This window comes from Sparus aurata, chromosome 19 (assembly GCF_900880675.1).
Source record: "Sparus aurata chromosome 19, fSpaAur1.1, whole genome shotgun sequence".
Taxonomy (NCBI): Eukaryota; Metazoa; Chordata; class Actinopteri; order Spariformes; family Sparidae; genus Sparus; species Sparus aurata.
Window position 1 is genome coordinate 21876871 of NC_044205.1, and position 26949 is coordinate 21903819.

At 42.2% G+C, this 26949-nt stretch overlaps 2 protein-coding genes across 2 annotated transcripts in view; both read right to left on the minus strand.

Moving 5' to 3' along the window:
• nck1b (NCK adaptor protein 1b) overlaps window positions 1-13449 on the minus strand; it is a 32304-nt gene extending 18855 nt beyond the window's left edge. The window contains exons 1-3 of the mRNA XM_030397980.1: window positions 13194-13449; window positions 638-690; window positions 34-274 (exon numbers count right to left, since the gene is read on the minus strand). Coding sequence (XP_030253840.1) covers window positions 34-259 — 226 coding nt within the window. The 5' untranslated portion in view covers window positions 260-274; window positions 638-690; window positions 13194-13449. The remainder of the gene's footprint in view (window positions 1-33; window positions 275-637; window positions 691-13193) is intronic.
• Window positions 13450-15903: 2454 nt separating this feature from the next.
• On the minus strand, window positions 15904-20279 carry slc35g2b (solute carrier family 35 member G2b). The gene is made up of 2 exons (XM_030398941.1): window positions 19708-20279; window positions 15904-18565 (listed from the first exon to the last, which is right to left on the minus strand). The coding sequence occupies exon 2, from the start codon at window positions 18544-18546 to the stop codon at window positions 17296-17298; it is 1251 nt and encodes a 416-aa protein (XP_030254801.1). The 5' UTR covers window positions 18547-18565; window positions 19708-20279; the 3' UTR covers window positions 15904-17295.
• Between the last annotated feature and the right edge of the window lie 6670 nt (window positions 20280-26949).

Below are 26949 nucleotides of genomic sequence, written 5' to 3' on the forward strand. Positions count from 1 at the left end.
GCAAACTTAAGAGATAATAACTGATTGTTTTACCAAGTGTGTCTTTGAGATTCTTGACAATAGAAGCTTTCCTGGCGCTGTTTTTCCTCTCCACATAGTTGGAAGGCACAAAGCCTGTTTTGTTGGTGGCATTTCGAACCCTCCACCAGGACTTTGAGTCGTCGAGGAGCCAGAGGCGCTCGTTTTTCTTGATATCCAGCTCCTGGTCCTGTTGGGCCATGTAGTCGAACTTGGCGATGACAATCACCTCTTCCGTCATCTTGCACTAGGTGCACTGGTGGAGAGAGAAGTGAGGACAGAGAACGGGCGTCAGAGTGAATTTTCAACATTACAGTAAATGGAAACTAATGTTGAGCGATGTCTTATAGTAGCAGTGATAAAGTTGCCCTCAATTTGAAACACATACAATGATTAGGGCAAAACTATGGCACCAGTTCTGCTCAACTACAACAATGCATAGTTACCACCAGGAAATCTCAGCTATCCATAAACTAATACCATCCGTTTCCTCTCCATTTATCCATCCTTCATACATTTCATTCTCCAATTTTGTGTTTCGCTATGGACACAATGACTAGGCACTGTAAGACACACCAAAAGTAAATTTAGAAACTGTGTTTGAAATAGACAGCTGTACCTGTACTGCATCAAAGCTGAGAACTTCAAGGGCTCCGATACGTCTCTGTTGACCTAGAAAACAAAAAACAGACAACGCATGATGATTACAATTTGACTCTTCTCAGAATTTGCCCAAAGTTCTCTTTATAATACACAAAACCTTTATTTCTGTTTAAGTGACTGGAAGGCCACTGTTCGTGTCAAGATATGGAGAGTTTTATCCAAATATATTCAGAAGAAATGCCAGCTACCATTTCCACAGTTTAGTCTCTTCAGACATAATCTCACCCCACCAATTGTACTCTTGAAATAACAGATGTAAAATGACTATTCTTTTCAGTCAGAGTATACAGGGCCAATCTCCTAGTATCCACATTCTTCATAAATTTACAGAGGGGATGATTTCCTCTCAGAAGCTGTCCAACGATTGTCTATTGTGTCAGGCATCACACATGAACCTGGGAGCCAGGAAGATGGCAGAGCAAGATTACTGCAACAGGGAAGTGAAGAAGAGGGGCGCTGTGCGTCAGCAGAGTGGCTACGTCAGCAAGTGAAGCTCTCACTGAGCACTAATGATGGAGGATACTGCTTCAAATTTAGCATGAGCCTATAAATATTCCTGAGTGTGCAGCCTATGCAAATGCTGTGATTATGTAATCGCATTACAAGCAAGGCTCCATTGTTTGCAAAGTTGCTTATCACAAGAACTTTCAAGTTCCCTGGTCATGTTAAAATTATCATTTGGGAGGGCTGTGATCCACAATCAAAACTTGTTTGTGTTCCACAATGAGCACATTCACAACCGACTGGTCTTATGACCCGTGTAGCCATGGGCACAGCTAGGCTATGCTTAGGTTAATACTGCAGCACTGAAGGAGCAGGGCACTACTGAAGCGGCTGTTTAGCTGCTCTGATGTCATGGGAGTGGATGGAGTTTCACCTTTCCCCCCCACCCCCCGCCTGACTTCAGGGACCAGACACTGACCTCATTGATTGAGAGCTCTTGGTCTTTTTATTGGAGGCAGTAGTGTCTAAGTTTCAGCTGCAGCTGGCCTTGAGATAGGCCCCCGAACCTGATCTTAGGCAAACATAAGCTTATGTACAGCATGATTAGCCAAGAGGAGTAAAATACACAGTAAATAAGCCAAGGCTAATCTGAGAAGAACTTCTTGAGTGGATGAAAGGTGCATTAGATTATGACAAGAGCTTAAAGCTAAAATGTGCAATGCTAAGATCCCAAACTGGCTTTAAGGGGGTCTCCTGTGGCCTTTCCCTGTTGAGTGTTTTTTTCGACTTCGATTACCAAAGCACATTAAGGGTGTATGCTGTGGTTTTATCTAATGGCATGTCATTGCCTGCTCCTTTTCCATTTCTAATTAAATTAATGAACACTGGGAGACATGTTAGGGAGCGGCACAGAAAAACAAAGAGCTGATTTACTCTCCTCGAGTGCTGCCTCTTTCACCAAGACAAAGGCAACAATCCCTCCACTCCCTGGGCTGGGCTGGATAGCTGTCTGCCAAAGAGGCTGACAAGTGTGTATATGCACTCCTTCTCCATTTACAACATCCCTCCCTTACTATCTTTTTCCATTTTGTACTCTCCATACAGCACATGAAATAATCATCAATGTACTATCCCTTTCTCAGCTATCTGCCACTTCTAGAAAGCACTCGGCATCCAAGTCTCACTTTCTTTTAACTGCCTTCACCCCCCCAACGTCTAGAGTGACTGAGCACTAAGTGCACATTAACGCCGCAGTGACTTACGCTGGTGCAGATGTGAGGGAGGATCAAAAAGTTGGGCGACAGATGCTCTGAGCTAATCGCGCAGCTCCAGACTGAGCCAAGGCCACACGACACTCCACAGCACTAAAAACAAGGTCAGGCGGGTCAAACTGCTCTAACGGTGTCATATACACAGTGGATCTCCGTTTACCCTGCTGCCTGGAGGAATTAACATGTACTCCATCACTGACCCAACAGAGTTATGCAAGTGTGATCAAAGTCTGATTTTGTGCTTCCATTTGTTACTCATACATAAACAGCAAACTTCTCTTAGATCAATCACGTAAAAAAAAAGAAAAAAAAATTGTACCAGAGTTTTATATGTTTGCTGTTAAGGCAAACATGCTAGGTTCAGCTTGCGAGAGCCTCTTTGAGTTTAAAAGGGTGTCTAATCGAGTTTTGAGATCACAAAAACAGATCATGACGGTACCTGAGATGCACCGAGTCCGGAGCCGTCTTTCTCTCAGAATCTGTCAGTTTGATTACAGGGCTGCAGCTAACAATTACTTTCACAATGAATCGATCAATTGTTCAGTCTTTAAAATGTCAAAATATTGTGATGTGATTGGGACTCCAAAGTGATGCCTTCAAACCGTACAAAACAGCAAATTCTATTTGAAGGAGCTGGAACTAGAAAATATTTGGCATTTTTGCTAAAAAAATAAATAAATAATAATTTACTGGAACGATTAATCTATAACTAAAATGGTTGGCTTTTAATTTTCCTTTCGATTGACAAATCCTCTTAAAGCTCTATTTTAATAGGGACATTAGTTTATCAGCATTGTTATCGACACATTTGACTCTTTCAACATTTGATAAAGGGACAAAGCTGTTCAGTGACAATTCAGAAAAGCATGAAGGAGAAGGAGAACTAACATGGATTTTAAAGGGAAAAGCTGATACAAAATGCCAAATGGAAATGAGGACCTGATTGTCACAGATTAAATTATGCGATGAATCACTGCTCCCCATCAAATAGCGTATGACCTTTGTAATGAGTAACTAGTTGTATAGATGTTTTGTAGAAGCACGTCCAACTCTGAAAATAACTTGGGTACCAGACATAAAGCAAAACCAAATCTGTATGCACAAGCTTTGAGGTTGTCAACAAGGCTGACCAGACCACATGGATTGAAGACAGGTGGTCAGATCTGGTGGCCCGCTGGTGGATGCAGGGTTTTCCCAGCTAACTGTGCCTGCCTCTGCTCTGGGGCTACTACTTCTTCCTTGCAGTATTACACAGTGAGGTGTTGACAGAGAAGAATATTTGTATCTTGAAATTTTGCTTTGAAATGAACATAATTTTAAGGTAGCACTACCTGTGGCAACTTCATAATGAGAGCTTTTAAATGGTTCAACAGCAGTGTAAAGCAGCAGAAAGTATTTCATTTGCATTAATACTACCTCAACAGCTGCTCCCTCACACCAGAAATGCACAGCAACTAATTATTATTTCATAATCAATTATAAAGGAGGTCCTAATGAGGGATCCATGAACCCCCATGGGTTCTTGAGGGTGGTCCAAAGGGTCCTCAGCAAAATGGGGAATAGTTCATTAATCAGCATGATGAAAGAGGTTTATAAGGAACCCATATATATATCTTTCTATTATTTATTTTTAAAAGTCATTACACTGTGCAAATTGTAATAACTTATAGAGGGATAAACTGTTTACTGAGGTAATGCAGCAAGTGAGAAGTAGGGTCATTTTCTCATAATCTTACATACAATGCGATTAATTTTTTAAACCAGTGGAGTCGCCCCCTGTTGGCCATTAGAAAGAAAGTAGGTCAAAAGTGCTTTCACCATTCAGACCTGGAGGCTCTGTCTGTTTTATATACAGTCAATGTATTGAACTCTCTGTTCGGTGATAATACTACAAGACAGCTTTATTGGAAGTGAGCCCATCTGTGTCATGCAAATATACAGCACCATCAACCACTAAATACCAAGCTGATAGAGTGCGCCCATCTTATCTACTGCCCCAGCAACAGCTGTGGGCCAGTGACAGGTCAACCAGTGTTGCTATCAGTAATCTACTCATGTTCTCAAGAGTGCCAACACTGGTCACAACTGTTTCCCCATCAGCCAAAGAGCAATAACCCGAAGCTGGCACTGTTATTTTCAGTAAATAAAAAGCGTCGGGGTGGGATTTTCTTATATTTTCTCCCCAAAAAAAGACAATAAATTTAAAAGGCGACTTAAATAGCACTGTAAACCACAAACCGCAACAACTGCACATCAGTTGTATGATAGAGATGCAGGGTGCAAGTTTGTGAGTTACTATGAAACAACAGTGACACGAGTTCACCACATCCTGCAGTCTACAGCTGCTGCCACAACACCTTGTGCCTCTGTAACAACACACACACACACACACACACACACACACACACACACTTGTCAATGCATGATACTGGGATACAATGCATAAGAAGGAAAGGACTGGAATGGTATTAGCATGGATTCCAGTGAATGGCTTACACTGACATCAGATAGTCTTTGTAAAAAAAAGTCGCAACAACTGGATACTGTATATCTAATCAAGCCAATGAGAACAATTATGGATCCCTTTCTCTTCGCAGCAGGAGCAAATAGCGTACCACTGCTCAACAGGATTGCTGAGGCACTGAGACAGCAAAAGCATGAGCTCACAGAGGCAGACAGAGTAACCTAATCCCTGTGACAGCCTGCTAAAATCACAGCCTCTGCTGCCTTCTGGAATGTGCTCTGTATGCTCACTGCTCACTCAGCCCCTCTGGCACTGCTGCACTTCCTCCAACTCACACCAAAACTCGCATTTCGGCCACGGGGGGGCTGGTCCACTTCATCCACGGACAGCGCGGGACTGGTCGATAAATTTATGCTTTTTTTCGAGTCGCACCACGGCAACTGAAACCCATGAGACTGCATCTCATCCCAGCTGTCCTAGATTCTCTCAAAACAAAACAGCAGCACAGCAGCAAAGGGTCATGGGAGACTTGGCAGGCCAGCTGTGAGACAGGAAGTGTGGACACAAGGGTGACCGGATGATGGGAAAGTGATGCAATCTGACAGAGAGCAGGCTTGACCTCTGAGTAAAGATGAGTCCTGATAACTTATCTTCGCTTTGCATTGATGCATGTAATGTACTTCAATTAGGGGCGGAGATCATGTTCTGTTGATGGGAGTTAATATGATGTTCCCCCATTAAGAAAATCATATTGTTCCAGTAAACAGAGTTTTGGGCTAAGCATATAGACTCCTGACTGTGTGAAAGCAGTTGGTTATCCACCCCTCGAGATCACCCTCAACAGTTGAGAATGGCCTAAAATAGACTGGAGCTCATGTCCTTTGAGAATTGCCAGAGACTTACTCTCATAGCAACAACTAACACCAAAGGTTTCAAGCTGTCTTTGAGGCCAATTTCACATCAAAAGTCTCACTCTGTGCTCAAAACAAATCTGTGAGAAGTGTACACAAACGCCACTGTTTGAAATATGTTGCATAGCGATTTGGCCACAAAATGCTCAATCTGACCCCGGCGACTCCGATTATTCTACAGAGAACTTATTTCAAAAAGACAAGAGCAGTATTTGTGAGAATCGTATCCAAATGATATGATGCGTAACCGAAAAGCTCTTTCATTGCTCCAGAGCAGGGGTGCCAAAACCTCCTCCCTCAGAGGGCCAAAACTAAAACTTAACGGCAGGGTGTGGGCTGAAAGCAAACACCTATTTTATAGCGTGTTTTACGATGAAAAGTGGTACTAGAATCCCAACTGACTTCTAAGTGTCACTCTGCCCGCCGTTCTCGGATTGTGACAATGAAAAATTAATAAGGGATCCTACATATTTAAAGAGTGTTCTTCTTACAAAAACAAAAAAAACAGCTGCATTTATATCATAAGTACTTGAAGGTGCTATATGTAAGAATTTGCCACCTGTCAAATTTATAATAGTACAAAAAGGGGCAGGATTTCACCAGAGTAAGCGATAAATGCTGTTAACAAGTTCCCATTAGCTAGTTGGCTCAGGTAGCAACGGAGCTAGTGGTCCAGACTGTGAGCACCACGGAAGTGTAGGAGCTTACACTACGAGCACGGAAGCTTTGGACTAGGACAGGCCAGGGCTAGCTGGTTAGCGTGCTAAGATATGATATTTCACATTCTGTTGAAAACACCTGTTAATTTTTCAATGTTTCCAACAAAATTCCTACATTTCCCCTTTTTCAAATATATATATATATATTTTTTTTTTTCTCTCGAAACTTCTGGTGGGCTGATTTGAACGTCAAGATGGGCCAACTCTGGCCCACAGGCCCCACTTTGGCAGCCCTGATCTAGAGCTGTATACTGAACTGGAATAAAAGCCTCTTTCTTATTCAAATATGGTTTCAGTCTTCTATCAAACATAAAACCGGATACTCATTACTGAATTTCAGAATCATTACACAGATAAGGCAAATAAACAAGCCATTCTTTATTTTCACTTCCTCATTTTCACTTCACTATTCATTATGGCTGCATATTATTTACTTCACACGTGTAAGGATTGTTGTGATGCAACTGTCGAGCCCACAGACAGAGATTGCATTAGCGAATTTACTTGCATTTTTTGCGGCTGTGAAAGAACAGTATGAGATGTCACACAGCGTAAGATGCTGATAAAAATGTCTTTGTGAATGTAAAATGCTGTCATACAAAAGTTATTCATTTCGGAATGGTGAGACTAGCTCGAGATATAAAAAAGGTATGAAACAAACACGAGACGAACGTTGTGGCTTCACAACATGGGTGCATCCTGGAAAAGAGAAAGTAAAAAGAAACCAAGATAATAAGACTACAGTACAATTGTGATCTGTATCTGCCCTGAAAAGCTTTATCGAGGCATCCTTATCATACATCGCAACAACCAAAGAAAAGAAATAAGACCACCGCATTAGTCTTTGAAGACACTCGCACGTTATCTGATTAGTACCTTCTAGTAACTACACTAATTCAGTTTAATGTAGTCTACAACTGGCCTCAAAAAACACTTACATCCTCTCCGTTAGCAAAGACTTAGCAGAACATAATACCTCTCTGCAAGAAAGGATCCATTTCCTCAGACTCCACCTACAACAGCAGAGCCTACACATCCGCATCCACGCCCTGCCGGTGGCTGTAGTTGCCAGTTGTTGTTCTGGGTGGCCCATTTGCTTACAGGACCAATGATAGCCACATCCAAGCAAACTGGGATCAAGGCAAGAGCAAAATAAACCTCCAGGTTACCTCACCAACTCTGAGAGCCCTGGGGGATTTCCCAAATGACTAATCCAAGTTTACAAAGCAGAAGGATTCCTAACTTCAAGCACTACTGTACAATAAATCTGTTTGTGGTTTGGTTTTGTGTGGTGTCGGACTACTTTAAAACTACCAGTAGCATTAAGAAGTCAGTAAAAGAGATGATAACACAAAATCTAAATTGGGCCACGTAATGAACTGTAGCTGTAGACCTTGTTGCGAGTGTAGCCTTCTGGGAAAAAAAGCTATTGTTGCAGTCAAAATAGCAGATCATTTGTAAACCACAAGATAATAATCCCAGACAGCCTGTGTCAGAGAGGGGAAATTGATACGCTGGCTTCCTTTTAGTTTCGTGCATCCTGGCAAATATGAGCCCTAGGGTGCTGTCACAATAGGACTAAACAAGCCACTTGGGACACATGTCTGGGAGGGCCACGTGTTGGAACTTGTGTATGAGCATGTTGAGAGCAGGAGGCATTCCAGATTGCATGGCGATGCCACAAAAATCTGGGGTCTGCAAAAATCAACAAGATCAGCGAGATGTCGGATAGGAGTGGGACGAGCAAGACAACATGTTTCCACAGAAACCATCGTCTACATGCTTTCTGAACACTGGGAGGACCATGCTTGATGAAACTCAGTGTTGTTTTGGAAATATTGTCTGATGTCATTTTATTTATACAGCATGTTATTAAGATGCTGTAATTACAAAAAAAAAGACCAACAGAAAGACTCCTTACATTTAAATCCATCTTTAGTCTGAATAACCCCCTCCTCCACGGAAAGTGGTTACATTTTCCCTAATCAATCACTTACAACCAAAATATCCGCCTGTATACAAGGTAGTTTCAAGTTGACACTTATGCATTGCCATGCCAATATGCTGGTTTTCAAAAAGCGGTGTCCATCTTGACAATAGTGGTCACCATTGTTGTCATGTCTCCTCCTTGGTTCTGGCTTACAGCTTGCCTGACAGCAGCATTAGTCCTCCCCCACGGTGCTTACTGGATCGTCTGCTTTTCAGAGGAGAAACCACTGTTTGATGTCACGATGCCAGACGATTCAGTCTACTCAGTGAAGTGGATCTAGTCAAGGTTATGTAATGACAATTACCCGATTAGTTGCCTGAACAATCAACAGTCTGGCTTTCGATTGATGAGTTGAATTTCTGGCATGTCCAAAGTTTAAGTCCTGTTATGTAGTTTGAGTAGTTCCAAGATCCAATTTCCCACAAACTGTCAAAGGATCTTCTCTAAAATATATTGAGCTTCTTTTTAATTCATTTAATTACCAAATGTTTTATCATGTTGTTCATGTTGTCCGTAGAGCCTGACCAACATACCTGTAAAATACCTGGCCAGTATTACGGTAGATATTGGGCCAGAACCAATATATTTTTTTGTTGTCTATGACAACATGCACCACTGTGAAGACTTTGTTTACAGATTATAATGCGGATTCCCAGTGAAGTTTACTTTTTCAGTCCATTCATATCATTATACACAGGAAAGTTTGTTGTAAAATATCTCCTGTGTTTGATGATCACATTCCAGGGACTGTCGGCCAATAATTAATATCGGAATTTTCTTATATCGTAGTCAGTCCCAAAATTTGAGTTGTGGTCAGGCTTTAATTATCTACATCTTTTAGCCATATGCAGCTCCATTTTTTCCATCTTACAGAGCAGAACTGCACAAAAACTGCTCTCTACTTTTGACTCATCATCTCTAATCATCCTTGAGTACGTGGTCATCTTTTTTTGAATAAGCTTGATTGGAACAGTCATTGGACAAACTAGCCCAGTCTAGTTTAAATTAAGCGAGCAGCCACGTCATGGCCGGCCAATTTATCAGTACAGTGTGAGCATAAAAGTCGCAGTTTCTGGCTGCGCAGAGACTCTGGTCAGCGAGGCATACTGTTACATTACGCAGCACAAATCTTTCTATTAAAAACATGTTTTGTGATAGGATACTGACTTATAGTAGAGCTATATGAAGAACCATTCGAAGGCTTGAATGGTTCTTCACATGCTCACACATTTATAAATTCCTCAAAGGTGCTAAAATGTTTTAAACACTGTGGTGGAGTGAAGTGGATCTGTCAGCTACTCCTTCTGTGAACAAATTCACACAAAATATCAAGGAATAGGGGCAGCCTAAAAATAGCTTCAGCGTATCACAGTGAAACTGCAGCTGTGCCTCAAAAGTCCTCTTTCAACAAGAAGGAAATTTACATTTCTAAAAACCCATTCTTGCACATACACAACTGTTGTCATCACATAACAGCCGGAGTGAGAGTACACTCATCCTCCTTTTCACACCATCAAAAGCCACGGAAAGAAAAGCTTGAGACATAATTAACTAGTAGAGAAAAAAAGAAATGAAACTGCACACTTCTTTTCTCCTGCACTGAGGAAGTCGAATCACTTACTCCAAATGAGAAATGATAGCAAATATCTTGACCGCACTCAGTTTTGCAGAAGTGAAATGTCATCACATCAAAAAGCATCGACTGTGATGACTTTGGTTTGCAAGCATTGGCAGTGATACATATTAGAAGTTGTTCGTTAACCGTTTTCAGTAAAGTATATAGGCTAATAAAAAAGTTATGACATTCTTACCCTTATTGCTCCTGCTCGTGGCACCCTGAAAAATGTCTAAATTCCCTTTTTTTCCCAGCAGGTGACTTTGGTTACCATATGGTAAGTACGTTTACTACTGACTGTTCAAACATTCAAGCACACATGGGCAATCAAATGAAAACCTGACAGACAGAAAGAGACGAAATCATGAAGAAAAGAGGAAATGGAAGAGAGAGCATGCAATAAGTTAGATAAGGGAGATAACTAGAGAGAAGAGAGACCAAAAAAAGAAAATCCCCTGTTTCTCAATTTCAAGAGAACTCTGAAGCCACTTTCTAGACAAAATTTCTGGGCTTGTCATTTTAGCAGGGAAATTCATGGCCACATTAGATTTTTGGCTAAAATGATAAAGCACAGTTGGGTTTTCCCCCCCAGGCTGTGAGGACAGATTTGGTTGCTTGAGGCCACTTAGAAAGAAGCAAGGGCAACTCGTCACTGCGCATCCATGAGATTATACTGTTAGATCATTCAAATATGAGCCCTGTTAGAGGGTATCTGAGTCAACAAGAGCTATAAATAGGACCCAGATGAAGTTTACCGGGCCAAATCCCTGCATTATCAGCATGCACACATGCATAGTGAAAGCTTCAGTTCAGGGGGGTGAATCTGAGCTCACGACCTGGCAGCTGATAGGTGCAAATGTGCTCCATAGGTCCCCTAATTGTCATTTTAACAAGGCTTACAAATTGGCCCCAACGCCCAAGAGAAATATAATATCAGCCTTTGAACAGGTCACGCTGGTAAGCAGGTCTCCACCATCGTTCTCCCAGCAAACGGTGGCTCTCCTCCCTCTGACTCCCACTGAGAACAGAGCTGCAGCAGACCAAATGTCTCTCTCCCCCTTCTCACCTCCCTGAAACCTTAATGAGAGACTGCGAAGAGGTCTGTCAGTGTGACAATAATTACAGAAACTATACTATTCAGCAGCTGCAAAAAGATCCCCCCTTTGGCGTTTGGAAAGACACACATGTCGCTGCTACCCCCTTAAATCATTCAGCCCCAAACGACCGACCGCATATCTCCAAATTAATATCTGCGAGATAAAAAGACTCGGGCCGGGTAAATCAGCTGATTGTTCCATGGCGCTGTTGACCAAGTTTTATAATGGGCCACACAAATATAAGCCAGTAGAGCTTGCCAACAATTATACAGCCTTATCGGCCATTGTGCTACCGAAGCATGACATTTAGTCTGGCTTTGGTTGTGTAAGGTAGAAACAATGTTGGGAGATAAACAGGAGGGGGCAATTATCCCAAATCTTGCCCAAAAACAGAAATTGTTTCACTTACACAGTATTTGCCTACCTATTACTGGTCTCCCTAGGTGGGTGTAAGCTCAGACATTTTCCTACTAGTGAGTTTCACTCTCTGAATCTGAGAGGAACTGATTAATCCATTGACAAATAATTATTTCGCAACAAATCTGGGCACAAGCTAAAAAACACACAAATCGTTTTTCTGGTGTCAGCCTCTCTCCAATGCTTTTAGATTGCTGAACGATGGAAATGGTCGCTAAATCCAAAGCATCAACGAAAGGCCATAAAGAGTATGCAAACGTGATGTGATAAAGTGACTGCGACAACTGATAACTGGCTGTTTAAAGGGGAAGTATGTAGTTCTGGAGAAGAAAGTACAACTCAGAATATTAATATTTACAAAATGAATGGAGGTAATAAAAAAAAAACTCTCTTCCCCAATAAACAGTCAAGATCAAGGTATCCATTTCATCATCATTAAAGCCTGATTACACTGCCATTAACAGGAGGAATAAAGGGGCCATTTAAAGTGTTATTGCAGCCTTTGCGTGGCTGTTATTGACGCCAGAAGAAATGGAAGAAGTAGAAAACGGTGTAGAGAGTTATCCATCAACCTGGGGATATGTCTGAGGAACCAACACAATGATTAAAAGGGGTTCTATGTAGGCAGAATTTTAATATCTACAATGTGAATGAGGTAATAAAACAAATCAGAAATATTGAATTTTTTCACAACCGAATAAACAAGCTGTTCTCAGAGGAGAAATAAGGTCCCCAGGACACTGTTGGAAGCAACCTATAAACAAAGTACAACAGAATGATATTGTGTTGTCCTTTCAGGTCAGAAGAGAGTTTGTTTAGACAGATCTTTCTCTCCTGATTAAAATGAATTCTCCAAAACTACATATTGGACCTTTAACACAAGTACAGGGAGTCAGAAGTTGAAGTCAGGGAATGCCTCCATCATGATCATGACCAAGCTGAGTCTAATGACTGAACAACAACATAAACTTGTGCATTAATTGTAATTAAATACAAGTCATGCAGGCAGAAGCGAGCCCAGCGAAGAAGACACTGTGACTGCAGTAAATAAGAAGATGCAATTTGCTCTGTAAACCCGTTTACAGTGGCTGCCGTGAAGGCGTCCTCTCCATTTTTTTCCAACCTCACAAATAAAAGCGTTAACGTGGTGCAGTGTAGCCACATTCACAGGTCTGTGCAGCAGTTTTATCTCAGCCTTTATCTTATAAACTTAAGCTTGACAGCGTGTCACGCCATCTAAACTTGGCTAACGTTAACCAAGGAAAATCCCCACACACAGACAAAAAAAAAAAAAAAAAATTCTTCCAGTGGGCACAATTACATACTGGTTGCAGCCAAACTAGCCCTTAGCCAGCTTGGTAACAGTGTTGGCCATGTTGGCAAGGCGACAGACTGGTTTTTTGTCTGGGTTAACAGTTAGCTGTTAGCCGACGTGACTTATAACGTTACTCGGCGAATTCAGGGATAGCAGGGGAGCTAGCCTGTAGCTCTCATGAGAGACGTTGGTGCGGTAGCCTGGATGAGATAGCTTCACCGTCAGTGGCGGCTCAGATTCATACCCTGCTCAGTCATACCACGTCTTACCCGATTGCTGATGTCCACCTCTTCGTGTCTCCTTTCGGGATAATTCAGCGTCTTCAAGAGTCACGCAGACTGGAAGTGGATGCACACGTATGATATCCAGGGTCCCTGGCTAGCAGACAGTTAATTTTCCACTCCAACAAGCTAGCCTAGCTGATGAGACGCTGTGCCCCGTTGGAATAGCATTTCTGTATCAAAGCATGTCATTGCTCAGCAGCGCGGCTAGGCTAGCTAGCAGCAGCTTCACAAGCTGTTCAGACTCCGACTCCCGCCTGCTCGCACCCGATTGGCCGCGGAGGAGTCGACCCTCTGCTGATTGGACAGCGGCGCTGTCAGTCAATCAGACTGCAGCTGCTGATGTTTTGCGTTCCCACAAGCATCCATCATGTTTTTCTGCTTTGTGAGGGCAAAGAGTCAACCTTATCACCACTGAGACACTTATATGAAGAGAGAAATAGACGAAGATATTTTGTTGTTTTATAGTTAGGTTTAACCTCTTTATTATCTTATCTAATCTGGCTTAGAATCAGATGTCCAAAAGAAAAGTTGAGCTCATTGCATTTAAAGCACTGAGTGCGGTCAAAAGATTCACTCTGTAGTTTGGGGGAATTAACTTTAATTAGAAAAGAGAAAGAACTTAATTGACTGACTTTTTGTTTAGCCTAAAAAAAAAACTAAACAAACAAACTCTCTTCTCTTCATCACTGAATAAACTAAATAAACAAACCGACCTTAAAGGACAACACAATTTCGTACTGCACTGTGTTTATATTTGGTGGACCCCGCCACCTTTCTAGCTTCAAACAGTGCTCTGGGGACCTTGTGTCCCTCTGAGAACAGCCTGTTTATTCAGATATTTAAGAAAATAAATATTTCTGAGTTTGTATTTTTATCGCATTGCTATTCTGAGAATTCTGAGTTTGATTTTTTCTCTCTAAAACTACATAGTGCCCCTTTAAATGTCATGCTGTAATGCAGAATTAGCACTTTTTACAACTTTATTTTGAATTGACAACTTGCCTTGAAAAACATAAAGGGGAATTATGAAAGTGTGGGCAATCAGCTCACATAAAAAAAAAATGACCTCTATTCTTAAATTATGAGGAAAGTTGGCCACAGATAGCAATATATTGTCTTTACTTTAAAGTATGGCCTCATATGACAAAAAGATAACTATATAGAATAGTTGGAAAGCTTGTTGTTTTTGAGCTTTTCGGCAAAAATGCTCAGTCATCTGTACTGTGAAGCACTCATACAGATGCTCACAGACATACATATGATAACTCATCATTAAATTCCATTCAGGCCCCTCCTGGGAAATGATGGTGCTTCTAATAAACATGTCTGTGGTGAAGAGGGTTGCAGAGTAATTTGGAAGGTTGTGCAGCTCGCTGCAGGATGCAATCTGTTTCCTGCTCAAACAGATGGGCCTCCTCTACATGTATTCTGCTGTGTGCACCCAAAAACCCATCTCAAAACACGACTGTAGTAGAAGACGCACAAATGGAGACTGAACCAGCGTTATCTGTTTATTCACCTTTTTTAGTTTGAAAAACAAACTTGAACTACCGATCACCGTGTTTTAAAAGAAAACGCTACACAAACAGAATGTGTTTTCGATATAAAAATACATTTCACACCATCATGTGCTTATGATGGTGGGTGTTTAACTTTCGGTTGTCAATGAATGGAGCTTGTAGTTTACTCACCATGTGATTTACTGTGACATCAATGATAGAAGATTGTAGACACACAGAATGATTTCCACAACACCTCTGTTATGTGTGTGTTCACAACCGCAGGACTGATTATAGCTGGCGTCAAAAGAGATAAGTTAAACATTCAACAGAGTGTCATAAATTTAAACACTTTATGTGACACTGTGTGTACAAACAGCTTTAAATGAATCCAATAACTTTTATTCTGCTCACTAAATGAAAAGTGCTTGGATGGAGTGTGTTATGTAATGTCTTTAAAGTGATGCAACAACAGCCCTTAGCTGGGTTTTGTTAACCAGTGGATGTAGCACTAATCATCTCCAGAATTCACTGTAGTAAAGTATTACTTCAATAATGAAGTGGATTGTGAATGCCACCTGCTGGGCTGTTAGTGGAACATCCGTGTTGTGTCAGCTTTGTGCCGCAGCGTGCAACACGTCCTTTTTCATCTGCTCTGCATCATCATTCTTTCATTGCATCACTTTTTGCTTCACCCTGGGGGACTCACACACAAACCGAGTGCCTCAGTTTTTTGTTTTTTTTTTCAGAGGGGGGGGGGTTATTTGACACAGAGAAAGGAAGCATTGCTGGTGGTGAGCCACTGAAACGTCCACCACAGAAAAAAGCAGATGGTCTCATGTTGTTAAAGCCAGGGGACTTTAATTTAATACGGTGCACCTGCCTCTGGGCATTAGTTTGATGTGCGTCTGAAAGTAAACAGAAGCAGCGTCCAGGGACGTAATCGGTGGTGTTAAATATAGAGCAGCGACGGGGCCAGAACATACATGAGAGGCAGTAAAATAAGTGCAGTATGTGCACAAGATATATGCTGCATGGCTAGTTCTCTGTGTGATCCCCAAATATTATTTCTGTAAATTAAGATTACATTTCAGTATTCTTATAGAGGCTGGCTCCTCTATAGCAGCACTTCTTATAAATTATTTAGACTCTTATGGCAAGCGGGAGATTAAGGCTGAGAAAAGAAATACCAGTTATTTTATGAAGCGTGGGTGGTATCTATTTTTATTCTTTCATTCCTTGTACGTTGTATGAATGATTTCTAGGCTGACATTTACACAATCTGACAGGTGTGGCAGTGTGACGACAGAGAGATTCACAGCACCCTGTTGATGTAACAATGATAAAAGGTGCTGTAATTTAAAGGTGCACTGTGTAGTTTAGGGGAAGACGGGGAAAGATGATCATTGGCTGTTTTATTCAAAGTCAATAAACAAACTGACCTTAAAGGACAACACAATTTCATAATGTTTTACTTTGTTTATATTTGGCGGACCCTGCCACCTTTCTAGTCTCAAGTGACGTCTCGGCCCTCGGCTTGTTTTTTCAGTTATGGAAAAAAACATATATTTCTGAGTTTGTATTATTACCTCATTCATATTGTAAATATTACGATTCTCCAAAACTACACAGTGCCCCTTTAAGGTAACATTTTACCTCAGGGCTCCTCTGTAACGTCATCTTTTAAGAAATATATTCAGACCGTCTTGGAGAGCAACAGACTGGAGCCAAGTAAAGCAATACCAGTTATTTTATGAAGCGGGGTGGTATTTATTTTTATTCTTTCATTCCTTGAACGTCGTACGAATGATTCCTGGACTGACATTTACACAGTGTGACAAGTGTGGCAGTGTGACAACAGAGAGAGATTCAGCGCACCTTGTTGATGTAACCACGATCGAGAGGTGCAAATCATTTAAATGATCATCTTACACTGCCACTCACAAGACCAGATTCAATACGGTTTAGAAAGAGCAAAATCCATCACAGAAGTTAAAGGAGCAATATGTAAGAATTGGCCATGTCTTGAGTTAATACTCCAAACCAATAGCGGGCAGCATATTGCCAGAGGAACTGCTAACTGCTGCTAAGTGTAGCTGGTTACCTCAGCTAGCCATGTAGCTAGAGCTCCTGTTTGCTGTGTTGCTCACTATCGGACCATAACCTCTTCAAGTACAAAGTGGGCTAGCTTGTTAGCATGCTAACATAAGTAGGTTTCTCTGAAACACAACATACAGACGTCTCTGATATATGGTCAAAACGGCTATTTCTTCACATTCTTTTAATAATTATAGGTTTGGTTTGTTTAAAACAAAAATTCTTACATAGTGCACCTTTAAATTGACTCTTTTTTTTTTTTTCTTGCTGACACTGTGGACACAATTTGACATTAAAGCAGTACTATCAGGGGACATGGTCACCATATTACATTTGTCTTTTATTTCACACACAAATATTAAGACATTAGTTACACAACTGGCACCCTTCCAACAACACAACAATACAAAATCATCAGATGAAGATCCAGACATTCTTTAAAATTGCACAACCAAGCAACATTGTAAACAAATAGACCGACATATCAAAACTCATTTGATGGGCGAGTCTAGGATCTCTTGATAATCCTGCCGGATGGCCCTGCTCACCCTGTACAGCTTGACTCCTGTCAGGGTGAACACGCTGATCATGATGACCAGACCTCCTATGACGTCGTAGACAGACGGGATCATCCTCAGAACAATGAGCTGGAGGAACATGGCAACCACGATCTCTAGGTGCTGCACGGTGCTGACTAAGGCCGGATGAAACTTGTTTAGAGCATAGTAGACTCCGAGGAACGCCACGGTGGAGCAGATACAGATCCCAATTAAATAGCCCCAGGTCTCCCCATCCAGAGGGATGATGGGCTCCTGCATGACAAACATGGTGGAGGCACCCCACACCGTGCCCGTCCAGCCGAAGGTAAAGAGTGCCGTCCACATGCTGACGCGCTCCTTAATGGCTCTGTAGACGATCATGGAGAGGGCAGCGGTCAAGCCGGCCATCACTGTCATTGTGTAGCCAAAGGCCTCCTTCCAAAACCCCAGCCTGGACTTCTCCTCGTCTGCTACGTTTGGCACCATCACCAGGCACAGACCGAACACGCTTCCCACCACCGTGACCACATCTGTGTAGCCCAGCCTCTCGTCCAGCAACAGGAAGGCCAGGACTGCACTGAAGACTGTGGTGGAGGCCCGCCACATGATGGTGCCATTGCTGGGCGGTACTATGGCGAACGAGGTGTAGGCGCAGGTGATCGAGATGACGTTGCACACACCGTAGAAGAAGAGACGGAGCCGGTAGCCCTTGGGGCCAAAGGGGGCCTCGTGGTAGTAGACGACCACCAGGATTGACAGCACTTGGATCACGGAGCGGATGAAGAGCAGCTCGAGGGAGGGCACTTTGGAGCGGTCGGCTGCCAAACGAGTGATCAGCGCCACACAACCGTGAGCCACCGCCGCCCCGAACAAGGCCATCCAGGTCACCCTGGAGGCCAACACATTCGCCTCGCCGAAGCTGGCCAGCTGGCCTCCGACCCCCTTGTCTTTTTGCACATTTGGCTGCTTAGGCTGGGTCTCCATGGTTCCAAAAAAAGTCCTGCCACTTTTGCTCTCTGACACCAGTCTCTTTCCCACATTAGCCTCCGCGAAGGCGCCAAAGTCCTCAAAGGAGGGCGCGTCATCGTACCCTTCGTCGCCAGGCTGGGGGAAGTGGGTGGCGTACTTCACCGTCACCGTGTCTGGGTGGATCTTAACCCGCTTTTTTGATCCGTACTGCAGCGAGGACGAGGATACATCCATGTTTCTTTATACTTCAGATCTGAAAGAATAATCGTTGCAGTGTTATTTTCCACTGAAGTAATATTCAGATATTTTTCACCCTGTGCTCTGATTTTTTGCTTCTCTAAAAAAAAAAATGTTTGCATAATTCATCACCTGCTTTCTAAGTATCCAACCCTCACACCCGCAGAACACACACATGTTGACACACACAAACAGAAAGCACACACACTAATTACCCCTATCTCCCTTACCTTTTGACTGTGCCTAGCCTTACTAAGTGTTGTGTTACTTCTATATATATCCCACGCAAGGCTCGGGAGTATAAGCCGAGCAGCAAACACTGTGAGGCTGATGCAGTCTGATGGGGATGAAATTACATAACAGGAAACCACAGAGGGGACAATACGTGAATGTGGGCCACTTATGACATGAATGGAGTTGTACATCTTATAATAGCAAACCCTGGGAGGGGAGGGAAAAAAAAAAAAAACTGTGAAAGGGTTAAATGCAGCTGAATGTTTTGGACGTTCCCCTTCGCTGAGGAGAGATTCCTGATGCTTAAACAGAAAAAAATTTATTTCTGGGAGTGAGGATGACCAAATTCATAAAAACAGGCTGTTTGAAAAAAAGAAAAGAAAAAAAAACGAATAATCCTGTCAGGGTTGAATCTTTTTTTTCAGATCATTACTTCTAACATTCATGCTGTCAATTCCTTCAAACACAGCATGGATCAAAACCACAAGGGGGCAGAGATAAACTCTGATCCTCTCTCTCCTCTCCTACTGGGGGTCGCTCCTCCTTTTTGAAACATGCATAAATATAACTTGATTTTTTACTATAAACGATGCAGGTGTGATTTAAGGTAGTGAGATGGGGATATAAAGGAGAAAAATGTCTTTATTAAGTCGGAGAAGACGCCGTTGAAGAAATGCTGGGAGCGCTTGAAGCCAATTAAGCGAAAGGCTCAACGTCTTGTCCAAAGAAATACACAATTTTCAGTAATTCAAGACAGAAAAAGCACGAGTACAAATAATCATTTCCTCTTAAAGATAAGCGCTCGTGTTGATATGCGATATGTTTTGAAGAAACATGACTCAAATGTGGTTTTAACTTAAAAAGAGCGTCAGTTTGCAGGCGTCAAGAGAGAAAAAAAAAGGAGAATATCAGCAAACGTCTTACCTTTTGTTCTTTGAATAGTTCCTATGAATGCATGAACCCTGGGTTTGTATCATAAATGAAGATCTCGTTTGATTTCTTGGTCCTTACATTCGCTCATTTTCCCCATCGTCCCCTCCGAGCGATGCGCCTCCTGGAGATGCGTACTGCCTGTTCGCTCTGCGCGCCGTCGATGGACGCTGCTGCTGCTGCTGCTGCTGGTGGTGGTGAAGCTGAAGCTGCTGTTGCTGAGGGTGATGGTGGTGATGGTGATGATGAAGCTGAAGCTGAAGCCAGGAGGGGGTTTGGGGTGGGAGGAGGGGGGGAGAGAGAGAAGCAACTGTCGCTGTCACAGCCAGTGGTTTCTCCTCCTCTTCCTCCTCCTCCTCCTTCCTAAGACTGCTCCACACCTCATATTCGTCATCTCTCAGGAGGGAGAAAGAGGATGTGCGTTGGTCATCATCAACATCATCATGTTCAGAAGACAGAAACCCATCCGCTTTAAGAGGAAGGTCTGATTTCCCTGTCTGTATTAATTAGGGTTTGACTAAGGGAATGGATCTTGATGATGGTGTGGGTCATGATTTTACCCCCTGCTACACAACCTAATGGCCAGAATAAACATTAGCAACTGCAAAAACACAAGTTAAAGCTTATTTTTAATACTTTAGTTTAGGCACAAAAGCCAGTTGGTTATGGTTAGGAAGAAATCATGGTTTGGCTTAAAGTGTCTATTTTGGTCTCCAAAAACATGGCCGGAAATGTCCCAAAGTCGTCTTAGAAACACCCGGTTTTGCTGCCACAAACATGGCTGGAAATGTCCCATGGTGTCCTTAAGATATCTGGTTCTGGTCTCCATGAACACGGCTGGAGATGGCCTAACTTCCTGTGGAAAATATCCAGATTTGGTCTCCACAAAGACAGTTGGAAATGTCCCTATAGGTTTTCTTAGAAATATATGGTTTTGACCACCTCAAACATGGCCGGAGATGGCCCGACTTCCCAAGAAAAATATCTGGATTTGGTCTCCACAAACATGGCTGGAAATGTCCCCAGGTTTTCTTAAAACATTTTTTTTTTTTCAAAAACGTCTGGTTTTGTCCCCACAAACGTGACTGGAGATTGCCTGACATTCCGTGAACAATATCTGGCTCTGGTCTCCACAAAGACAGGTGTCCTTGAAAAAATATGGTTTTGATCACCTCAAACATGGCTGGAGATGGAGTGCATTCCCAAGAAAAATATACAGATTTTGTGCCCACAAAAACAGCTGGAAATTGTCCTGAAGTCTCCTGGAATATTCCCGCTTTTGGTCTCCACAAACACTCCTGGAAATGTCCTTAGGTCCGCTTAAAGCACACCTGGTCTTGTCACCACAAACACGGCTTGAAATGTCCACAGGTGATCACCATAAACATGGAGATGGCCAGACTTCCCATGAAAAACATCCAGTTTTGGTCGCCACAAAGACAGCTGGAAATGTCCAGAGATGTCCCTTGAAAAAACTTTTTTTTTTTAGCCATGAACACAGATGGAGATGGCCTAACTTCCTGTGAACGATATCCCATTCCCTCAAAACCTGGAGACGTTTGGAGAAACGTTAACTACCTGATTTATAGGCTTGTTTGCAACACCTTTGTTTGGCCCACATGTGCGGATAGATTCTGAATGATTGCTTTATTTGGTGTCGAGCTGTGATTCCCATTAATCCTTTCTGGGAGACTCATTAGCTTAAAGAAGACTCTCCTGAGACCCCTGGTTCTCTGCTCTCGCTGCTTCCTCCTAACCACCTGAGAACAATACATTCCTGTCCGCCTGGCTTTAGGAAGGTCGCTTTAACCATCACTTTAATACGCTCAACACATTGATCTGTTTGGTGGGCCACATGTATACTGAATACTGACGTGAATAAAAAGTGGCATATCTTGATAAAAAACAGGCTTGCACTTGAAGTCACTTCAAGAAGTTGAAAGCACTAAAATTAGATTGTTCTGTTTAACCTGCAGGCGGTGCAACAGGAAAGATAGATCATACGACCACGAGCTGTCACCGCCTCTGTGACACGACTGTGAACTCATACAGAACGCCATGTTAGGTGATCTTGTTGCTCTGTGTCCGCATTTATATTACTAAGCTATTCACAGACAGCATTAACCAGACTGCAGGGAAAATTAACTTGACTGGCCTGTAATGGTTGCACTAATTGTGGTACTTAAAGACTATTTCATTATTGTATAATGTTTTGAATAATGTGGTTTTCAGGGCACCCTGGTAGAATAAATACATTTCTCATTGCATACTGTAAGTTAATTCTTCAGTACATTTGACAGAAGTCAAGGATGATTACTTCAGAATTATTGGCATAAAACTACAGGAGATCGTCATATTCAGCTGTTACGTAATTGTTGCATTAAATGAACAGTAGGACATAATATGTAAGAATTCTGCATTAAAAGGTCTAAAAACAACTACTTACATTATGGCAAATGTTCAAACTCAGAGAAATCTTAGTTACTTAAGCTAGTGGTTCGTTTATTTTGGTCACCTGTCTTCGCTACGGAGTAGGCCAACGAGAGAAAAACGCAAATAAAACTTTAAAACATTACCTCATTTATGAACATTTGTGCAAGATTCACCTGAGATAGGTCTTCATCAGCACTGGCGGTTATTTAAATGGTTGGTACGAGTGTTTATTCAGCCCCAAACAGCCAGATTACTGTACACTAGCTGGAAAGATAGTTAGCAGCGAAGTACATCGGTTAAATTCAGGTCGAAACAGCTCAGAATCCGATGTGACTCTGGGTGTTTTTTCCTCCAGAGAGTCGGCTTGGCACCTGACTCTCTTTTCCACTGCTAGCTAGCTCTGAGCAGCTGCCGGGGCTGCACCCGGCCCTCCACACAACACTCGGCTTTTCACGCCAGGAGATGGAGGGGAAGGTGGATATGATTTCATGTCTGCTATGAGACAGTTAGCTCAGCATACAGACTGTAAAAAGGTGGAAACAGATTGCCTGGCTTTATCCTAAGGTTAAAAACGGCTTTAAGAGCTTAAAGGTCTTAATTAACATTTAATGGGAGCTAATCTTCATAACTAGTGCGTGGACACAAGAGCTGTGTGTTCAAAATGTCTCCGAGATTGTGCATGAAGCTGCGACTCCGTAAGCATCCAGCGTCTGCGCCACAACAGTAAACGGAACAAACTCTAAATCGCCTCACAGCTCATTGAACCACAGCGAAAGCGGGAGGCAACAGTGTCGTGTCTGTTCCTTTTACCATCCAGGGTGAATTATCCAGCCATTAAAAAATCATGGAGGGGGTTTTCCTGATTTTCCTGAAGAAAACCTCTGACTGTTGGAAGTAGAGCTGAAGGAAGTGAAATACTGGTGGTTTCTTATCGTCGCACTTAGAAGGGCGGAATGAAGCTGCTCTATCAAACATCTCTGGGGAGGTGGCAACACGTTAAGCTTCCCTAATCCTGACTACACTCATTTTAAGTCAGGCAGCTTTAGCAGAGGCTCTTGCCAGATGCCTCATAGAATAAGAGTATGGATTGTATTATATATCATCTAGTGTGGACAGTACCAGTCTTTTGCAATCTTTTTACACATAAGTAGCTTGTATACTTGAAATTGCTCATGAATGTGTGAAAAGAGAGTTTATGTGGTTTGTTTGGGCATAAAATTGCTTCCCCCAAAAAAACACATAGCGCCCCTTTAATATGCCCTCTAGTGCAGCAAGTTTCAGTGCAGCTTCTTCGCATCACACAACATTTTGGATCCCTGCAAACGCGACCGATAATTTGTGACGAGGAACAACACTCCGCTTGCACAACACGCGGTTAATGAGTGGAAAAAAGAAAAAAAAAAATCTCAAGTCATGTGCAAAACCTTGTACTTCTCCTGCGAGGAATCACACTCGTGGAGGTTGAGCGCTGATCGGCACAAAGCAACACCACGATTAACCAGTTTTCTTGTTTCGGGAAATGAGGGAGGCAGATAAGCGGAAATGGAGCTCTGCGGGTCGTCTACTTAATGTTGCTTCAGAGGCTGTCATGTTTTAAAACAGAAATTAGGGAAAGGCGTCCAACTGGTTTTGATGATTTCTGGGATTCTGCCGCAGGAGCTCGTAGAGAAAGATATAACTCCTTACCTGTCTCTGCAGCCATCACCTCATATTGCCTGCCCTCCAGTCTTCATATTCTCTCAACGAGCCGTTTTCCACTGAAGCTGGAAAACATATTGCCCCCATTGGCTTTTTGCTGAGCATATTGGATAAGATATGAGAGCCTTGAGGGGTGTTTTCGTATTGATCACCTGTGTTCTTTGCACATGCGGCTGATTTATCCTCCGTCTGGGGCTTACGCCGTCTGTCAAGGACCAGGCAGGTATATCTCTGTTTTATTGGCCGTAGATCAGAAAAAAAAAGAAGAAAAAAAAAGAGACAAATACCCTCCCTTCTGTTGCTTGCTGACTGACAGGCTTATGCTGCAATTTAAGGATTTGGAGAACAGGGACGGTGATAGCAGGGCTGTCAGTGACATCGAGCTAATGAAGTGCAATGAATAGAAGATGGGAAGGGCTTGAAAAGGCAATTTGTGTGTGGGTGGTGAGAGAATGGATGTGGTTTGTGTTTACTCACCTTTAGGGCAGATGAAACCAAGGACCAGAGTGAATATGATCAAGCATGCCTCACAATTTTTTACTTACAAACTAGACCAGGGCCACATATCTATTGAACACACAGTATTTACCAATTTATGACCACATAAAAGAACATTTCAGCTTGTAGCACAGTTATAATGTTCACCAAGCCGTGAATTGAACAAGCCAGACGTTTTTTCCAGCATGATGCTACCTGCCAGCGTCGCTCTGACGACAGCTCATCCCCGTCCGCAAGCCATCTATTTGCTCAACCCCCCCCCAAAAACCAAACTGGGCCTCATTCTTTCATGAATCTTAAATGGGGCAAACTCAGCAGTTTGTTCTAAATCAAGCCCTCTTTAATAAACCATGAGCAGAGGAGGATTCATATTTTTTGTGAAGAGGAGCTTATTGTCCGGTTCCGATGTTCTTTTCCACTCCAACCAAAACCGAAGACACAAGTAAAACAAATGAATTGTTTCATTAATTGTGACATTAATTGTGAACATTTAATACTACAATTTGATTCATATCGTAACTTGCTTTCCTTGTCATTATCTTCTCATCACCGTGCTTATAGAAAATATAGTTAAGGGAATTAGAAAGGTGCAATATGTAAGATTTGAAGTTCTGTCGAATTCATACTCAAAAACAAATACGGCGCAACGTCACCAGAATAGCCACCAACTGCTGCTGCTGTTAGCTAGTTAGCTCGGTTAGCTGTGCAGCTAGCAGTCCGGACGAGGAGCTGGGAGCACTGGAGACTAGCACAGGTGCTTTGGACCAGGTAAAGCTGTGGCTAGCTGGTCTCTGCAACACATTACATCACAACGTCTTATTGTCAGAAACCAACCTTTAAAGCTTATTAACTGTTCCTAGTACAAAGGTTATTGCATTCATAGTCTCAAAGTGTCACTCTAATAATAATAATTTCTTATCTCACATAATTCTCACCTCAATTAGCCCTACAGTCCAAACAAACGCCAGAGGAAGAAAGCACATGGAGGAGATAATTGACCATATGGTGCATCAGTCCGACTTTGACAACACGATGACGAGCGAGCGCAGACTGTACCTTCGAAGAGTGCTGCTCACAATTCTGCCAATTCAATAATCCGAAAAATTAAAAGATAAGATGCACTCTTATGTAAAACAAGGTCATCGTGCTCAAATATCAGCAAATTGTTCCCTATCAGAAACATCTGTTCAGTTAGAATGTGAATGCTTTTTCAATGTCCCCCTCGCTCTCTCGATCAAACTTGTACTCGCTGTAGCAGACGACGAGTTTTAACACATTATTTTTTTTCTCTTACTGTGATATTATCAGCGGGTCGGAGCCGCAGAGGCTGCGAATAATTACATTCTGGCGCTCCGGCAGCTGTCAATTGTCTGTCTAGGTTTCGCTTCGCTCCCTCTTCGTCGTGCTGGTGAGAACTCTCCGTAACTCAATAGTCAGTTGAGCTTATCATTTCTTTCTGAGGGAATTTTTTTTAAATTAGAGCACCATTTGGGAGAGATGTGGTGGGGTCTGTCATTAGTTTCAGATGTCTCGCAGCGAGCTCGTGGGTGTACCTCGAGACTGTATTAGCATGATTGAGTGCGAGCAGCAGATGGGTCACTTTAAAATCTGCCTCATTCTTTTTTCTGTGGGTAATTGGCCGGAGGAAAGTTGTGTCCTAGTGTGTGTGTGTGTTTATAAGTCTGCATAAACACAAAGATAACTGATAACTGTGTATACTGGATGCATGCATGTAATGTGTGTTTTTTCCTGACCGTCTTTCATCATATGACAGATTTTAGCCACCTAAAAAAGATATATCTGTTTATATTTTGTAGTTTTGGATAAGTTGAGACTTGTTTCATTTCTGTAAGCCTTGTTTGCAGCCAACTGAAATAACCCTAGTTTAGAAAATTATTTCAAACTATAGCCACTCAAAAACTTGCTAGCTAGCTATAACAGTGGCTGCAAGCTAGTAAACTTTTTCTGTTTTGGGGCATTTCCTGCCCAGTTCCCAAAGCATGTACTATATATTTAATTGTTTCACTGACACTGTGCATGTAGGCCTAATCCCTGAGAAAAAAGAGCTCTATAGTGTATTAGCTAAGAGAGCAAAAATTAGCTTAGTTAGAAGCTAACTAAGAAAGTGGCTACAAGCTAGCTAACTTAAAACAGTATTAATGTAAAAATACATCTAGTATATACCTTTTAAGAAACTCTGTGAAAATAGGATAACAGAATCACAATCAGTATTCCTTAATTGTCCCACGAACGGGGAAATTTGTTTGCCACAGCAGCCAAAGGACAGAATATTACAGAAAAGACAACAATAGTAAAAAATAAACAATGTAATTAAAAAAGGTAAGAAATAGAATAGACTTATATTTATAAGTTTAGTCGATCTAATGCTAAGCTATTCTGCATTATTAGGAGAGAAAGGCCTTTAATACAGTTCGATTGCGTGGGATAATGTCAGATTCAGGAAATACACACATACTGTAGCTGACAAAGTTTATAGAGGAAAAGGCCTGTATATCTGCATATCCTGTTAAGCACTTAAACGTTGGACAGCAGGCTTAAAATTGCAATCAGGGGAAGCAGAGCAGAGAACGTACTCTGACATGTGAA